Consider the following 6,705-nt stretch of genomic DNA (forward strand, 5'->3'; position numbering starts at 1 on the left):
AATGGTGAGGCTGTCTGGAACAGAGGTTAGCCATAGAAAAACAAGGCTGAAACCTCCTTTTCATATAAAATTATAGAAGGGAGAGTGGAAATTATAGAAAAGCAAGGAGAAAATCCTATTTGATGGCGAGGATACAGCACCTTTTTTGTGCTGCGGAGTGTGCCAGTTTTTTCAGACAGAAGGAATGTGGAGTGTCAAGGGGTCAGGATCAATCCGGTGTGAGCTGATGGGGCAGGAAGGTTGGGAGGAATGTAAGGAATGTCCCTGCTTGTGTAGGACTCCATTCAGCTCATTGGCCTGTCCGTACAGCCAGTAGGGTATAAAAGAGCAGCAGCTCCCTGCTAGACTCACACAACAACTCTTCCAGAACCTGAGAGAGGAATCATATTCAGCAAGCAGGGGCTGAGGAACGAGGCTTAGAAACTCTGAAATAAAGCAAGCAATCCTAAACGAGATCCCACCGAGATCTAAAGACTGAGAACGACAGAAGGAGACTTTCTTTTGACTTTAAAGAATATTGGACAATGGCTTCAGGAAAAGTGACAGCTGTGCTCTTCATCTGTCTGCTCTCTTGGGTAAGTTTACATCTGTATAGTGGGGACTGAGTTATTTACTGGGGTACTAAGTTTGGGACATGCCATACCTATGTAGCTGCAGACCATTTATGTACTCTGTGAAGTATAATATTCAGCTTACTTATGTTTTTCTCTCCTGCATTACAGGTATGTGATGCCCAGGATTGCAGTGGAGAATGCCACTGCCCACACAGGGTACCTGAATGCGAACCTGGTGTCAGTCTGGTGCAAGACGGATGTGGATGCTGTAAAGTTTGTGCTAAACAGCTGGGTGAACTTTGCACTGAGAAAGACGTGTGTGACCCCCATAAAGGACTTTTCTGTGATTTTGGGTCAAGACTGAACCGAAAAATTGGAGTTTGCAGTGGTAAGTATCTAAATATCATATTATTTGCTTTACTAATAGACTGTGTAGACATTCAATAAATTAGTAAAAATTCAATAAATTATACTAGACTATTTCATTTGTGAAATTAAGATTATTGTACTTGCTTTTTATTATGTATACCCCTTCTCACATGTAAAGCACTATGGAATAAATGGTGCTATAATAATAAATAATAATAATAATAATAATTTGCGTACACATAGTGAACATAAACAGCAGGTAGAGTCAAGCACTTGATAAATAGTATTCTGCTTGGTGAAACCTCTTAATAGGAGAATCCTAAACTTTATTATTATTATTCTTGTTCTAGCTAAGGAAGGTGCCCCATGTGTATTTGGAGGCATGGTCTATAGAAGTGGAGAGTCTTTCCAAAGCAGCTGCAAGTACCAGTGCACTTGTCTGGATGGAGGAGTGGGCTGTGTTCCTCTGTGCAGCATGGATATCCGTCTCCCAAGCCCTGACTGTCCGTACCCAAGAAGGGTAAAGCTGCCCGGTAAATGCTGTGAAGAATGGGTCTGTGATCAGCCCATGGAGAAGACTATGGTTGGACCTGCTCTTCCTGGTAAGTTGCAATCTATATCAGCTGTTATATCTTTGTGTTACATACTAGCTACATAGTGTTACAACATAGTTTTGCCATTCATGCTACCATCAATAAAGATTACAATATAAATAATATAGCTACTGTTCATTATTGCTAACTTATAGGGGATGTGAATTTACGTTTTTAAACAGACATTTAATGTGTCTTTATTTCTGCCTCCTCAGCTTTCAGAATGGAGGAAACTTATGGTCCTGATCCATCTCTGATCCGTGCCAACTGCTTAGTGCAGACCACTGAGTGGAGTGCTTGCTCCAAGACCTGTGGAATGGGAATCTCCACCCGTGTGACCAATGACAATGAGTACTGCAGACTTGAGAAACAGAGCCGACTCTGCATGGTCAGACCTTGTGAGGCCGATCTTGAGGAAAATATTAAGGTGAGATATGTTTTCAATTTTCATACCTGAATATATTATGTGTAGCATAGCCTTATCTAAGGATTAATCAACGTCATTGATAGTTACCTGTATTACATAGTAAAGTTACAATACTGTAATTTAAAAAATAGTTAATTGAGGGTCCACTTTTAAAGGAAAATGTTAACCAATGCTATAGATTTCTAACGTTCAAACTTTTCAATTCTCCTCAACAGAAAGGAAAGAAATGTATCCGCACTCCAAAGATCTCCAAACCAGTCAAGTTTGAGCTTTCTGGCTGCACAAGTGTGAAAACCTACAGAGCCAAGTTTTGTGGGGTATGCACAGACGGCCGTTGTTGCACTCCTCACAGAACAGCCACCCTTCCAGTAGAGTTTAAGTGTCCTGATGGTGAGGTCATGAAGAAGAAGATGATGTTCATTAAGACATGCGCATGCCATTACAATTGCCCAGGAGACAATGACATCTTTGAGTCCATGTATTACAGAAAAATGTACGGAGACATGGCATAGATCCATAGGTCTACAGTGAAAAGACTGTATCACTTGAAATGACTTTGCATCTCATTGCTAAACATAATTTTATAGCACAAGAACGTAGTTAAGATTGTTTAAAGGAAAGTCTTTGTTTTGAAGACTTGATTGTTGAATGACCCCAGCCACTGGTTTGAAGAAAGCAAGACGAACCAGACTGCCAAAGCTTTCCTGGGCACAATGTAATGTCACCGTACATTTGCTGGCACCTTGCCGTATTCACTGAGTATGGTGATTTATGTTGCACCCAGTAATGCAACTGGAAAAAAGCTCTTACTATTTTTATATACAATATATAATGAACCAGCACCGTGGCAGTGATAGCTGGAGTTCACACTCCGGCTCCATTCTGGTGCTAAATACAGTAAGTTGTCCTTGTGGGATGACTCATTTTTAGCAAATCCTAAAAAAAAACATATTGAGTGGAATGGAAACTATGTTTGTAACAAGACTGGAAAGTTTGCAGCATGCTGTAAGGCGTGTTGTAATCTTGCTTTTTATAGTGATTGTATATAGTGTATATATATTTTTGTACAGTTATCTAAATTAACTTAAAATTGTTTTATTCCCGTTTTCCATTTTTATAGTGCTTATATATTTTGATAATCTGTTTTTTTTTTGTATTATTATTATTGTTGTTATGTCATTGGTTCCCGATAATTAATTTGTAATACTTGTCTGAAGAAATACAAAGTCTAAAATAGATTATGAAGTAAAAATGATACTCAGTTCCAAGAGACTAACTTTGAAAGTCCAGAAAGCAACAGATACCATGGATACATTTGTATTAGTCAACCTGTAATGAACAAATGATGAAAATCTTGAAACGGTTTGTGATTTTTCACTAGGATAATCTGTTTTTTACCTTGTTTATGACTGTACTTTTGTTTTCAACATTTTATATTTGTTGGGAAGTGTGACCAAAAGGTACATGTTTGCACTTTTTCTAGGTGAAAAATAAAATATTTTATTTTTTATAGAAATCCTCTGTCTTGATTTTCTTTCTTTAAAAATTGGCACATTATCAGAAGCAAACATTACATATTTAATACCACTATAGCAAACAAAGTTTATTCTTTGCTTATGGAAAAGTTATACACGTTTTTAATATACTTTCAAGTATTGAAAAAAAATTCTAATCATGTGATGGAGATATGCAACTCATCGGAGTAAAGCCAGCCATACACATTAGACGGCTATCGGATGAAAGATGTTCTGACCGATCATTGATCCGACAGCCATCTTACCTGACTCTCCCATACACAGCACTCACCTGGCCAAGGGTTCCTGTGTTCTCTATGAGAAAGTCATCAGCTTACAAATTGGCTGACAGTTTATTTCTGGGAGAGCAATCTGATCGGCAGTTAGAAATCAGACATATGCGACTGACCATCTGTCGAATAGCCCACCTGTACACATTAGACCAGTGTTCCTCAACTCCGCTCCTCAAGAACTATCAACACATCATGTTTTCTGGATTTCCTAGTATTGATAATTGCATCATATGGACAGGCAAGAATTTCATCACCTGTACAATATTTAGGAAATCCTGAAAACATGACCTGTTGGTGGTTCTTGAGGACCAGAGTTGGGGAACGCTGCATTAGAACATTGGCCAAACCAGTCAATATCGGTGAGTTTAGCTGACATTAGCCTAATATGCATGGAGGCAATAAGTTATCAGAAATTCCTCTTGTAAAACTAAAGCAAGGATTGAATCATTTACTCTTATCCACATCCTTAAAATGATCATACAAGGGAAACGGAGAACCTGCTGTGCACAATGCCATGGTGAGCTCCGGCCTTCCCTGCCAGAAGAAGCCAATGTAGCAGCTCAAAGAGGGCCCAGCAGTGGTTAATAATATATTCAGGTGGTGACAGTGGCTAATAATATATACTCAGCTGGTAAGAGTGGCTAATTTTATTTTCAGGAGGCACATCTACTAATTATATATTCTGGGGAGCAGAGTGAGCTAGCTTATAGTTGGTGAAGTGAACATAGTGGGCAATTTTATATTATATGGGGCACAATTATATATTCAGGGGTCACATTGGCTATATATATATATATTCAGGAGATCCCTAGACCAAATTATATTTTCGGGGGGGGGGGGGGGCATAGTGATTAAATTTATATTCAGAGGGCACAGAATCTAATAATATATTCCGGGGGGCACAGTGGCTAATTATATTTTGTGGGCATGTCAAGATGTCAATAGATTTTTTCAGGGGGATAATTAGTTACATTATAGAGGGGTACAGTGGCTAATTGTATTTGTAACATCCCTTTTAGCCGCCTCCCTGGGCAGGATTCTAGTAGTTCTCACCTCAAAATGGCACAGTGGCTCCACCCAAATCTTGCTGGGAGTTGTAGTGGGATGCCGGAGGGTCTTCCTTGACTCTGCAGTACAAGCTCAGTAGAAGCTCAAAAGAGATGATATTGAAACAGTTAACAGGTTTATTTATATAGGGGGGAGGATAAATGGAGAAAGATTCGGAGGGATAACAAGGTACAGCAAAACAAGTAATATTGCGTAATCTACAGTACAGCTATGAGGTGTACTTTGCAATAAGCCTTAATGATAAGTATGACACTTCCCCTTTAAATGACAGCAGACACACTCCTAACTGATCACACTTAACCCACAAATGGCTGAAGCCGTGCAAATAATACAGTCTAACATTGGGGCCCAGTTGCTGTGGATGTTGTCGCGCTTACAAGAACTACTGCTACTCCTCTTCCATGATGTAGAGAGGAGCAATGTCTGCTGGGAGTTGTAGTCCAGAGCAGTGCAGCACGAGGAGCATTAATGTATGCTGCTATCAATGTCTGTGGGATCCCGACCGCCGGAGTTTCCACACTTTGCTTCCACTGCAAGTGTTGCATATAGTCAGGGTCCGCAGTGACTAATATTTTCAGTGGATAAGGGTACCGTCTCACAGTGGCACTTTGGTCGCTACGATGGCACGATCCGTGACGTTCCAGCGATGCATTTACGATATCGCTGTGTCTGACACGCTACTGCAATCCGGATCCCCGCTGAGAATCGTACGTCGTAGCAGATCGTTTGAAACTTTCTTTCGTCGTCAAGTGTCCCGCTGTGGCGGCATGATTGCATTGTGTGACACAGGTTGTATACGATGTGCGCACAGTAACCAACGGCTTCTACATCGCAAATACGTCATGAAATTATCGCTCCAGCGCCGTGTATTGCAACGTGTGACCGCAGTCTACGACGCTGGAGCGTCACGGATCGTGCCGTCGTAGCGACCAAAGTGCCACTGTGAGACGGTACCCTAACTATAAATTCAAGGGGGCACAGTGGCTTAGGGTGGGCACAGTGGTTAATTATACATTTCTAAGGAGACAGTGGTTAATTATTTTGAGAGCAGACACAGTTGTTTACCATTTATTTAGAAAAAAAAAGTCATATAAAGAGAAGGTGTGTATAACCAAAGTACACAAAATAATGAATTAAAAAGTAATCTTTTATTTATAACTCAATAAAAAACAGTGTAAACAGCATGATTATCATAGTTAGCCATAAGATGGCGCCACCAGTGATTTACAGGCAAAGTAAATGGTCATGCATGGTGAATGTAGTTAAACATAAATTAAATTAACCCACAATTGAAAAGTGACAAAGAAAAAATGTTAGGGAGTAAACAGTGATATAAGGTATCACTTAAGGTATTGATGGGAGCGACGGGTGGGCAATGGGTGTCCCCCTGCGCCAATCAACACTGGCCGCACATATCTCCCTTATGAACTTGGCTTGCTCATGTTTCTTTATTGGCCACAGATTCATATATAATAATGCTGGTCCCACATGTTAGACACTCCACCGGAAGAAGGCTTGCACGCCGTGTACAGACTCCAGACGCCACAGTGTATCTCTGGTACATATTTTACTACCTTCTACCCTTAATTTGCCCACCTCTGTTTCGTTACACAGCAGATGGTTCTTGGTTATTATATTTGTACCTTGCATCACTGTTTACTACTTACCATTTTTTCTTTGTCACTTTTAAATTGTGGGTTAATTTAATTTATGCTTAACTACATTCACCATGCATGACCATTTACTTTGCCTGTAAATCACTGGTGGCGCCATCTTATGGCTAACTATGATAATAACAGATTACTTTTTAAATCTTTTTTTGTGTACTTTGGTTAGTCACACCTTCTCTTTATATGATTTTTATCTTGTGGTGTAGAACCATATTTT

General features: G+C 39.9%; 1 protein-coding gene across 1 annotated transcript; it reads left to right on the plus strand.

Annotated features, from left to right (window-relative positions):
* The first annotated feature begins 348 nt into the window (after positions 1–348).
* Positions 349–3,459, plus strand: CCN2 (cellular communication network factor 2). The gene is made up of 5 exons (XM_077289347.1): positions 349–575; positions 723–942; positions 1,274–1,525; positions 1,732–1,943; positions 2,159–3,459. Exons 1-5 carry the CDS (start codon positions 525–527, stop codon positions 2,453–2,455), a joined length of 1,032 nt encoding a protein of 343 aa, XP_077145462.1. The 5' UTR covers positions 349–524; the 3' UTR covers positions 2,456–3,459.
* The last annotated feature ends 3,246 nt before the right edge of the window (positions 3,460–6,705 follow it).

Source organism: Ranitomeya variabilis, chromosome 2 (assembly GCF_051348905.1).
Source record: "Ranitomeya variabilis isolate aRanVar5 chromosome 2, aRanVar5.hap1, whole genome shotgun sequence".
Classification (NCBI taxonomy): domain Eukaryota; kingdom Metazoa; phylum Chordata; class Amphibia; order Anura; family Dendrobatidae; genus Ranitomeya; species Ranitomeya variabilis.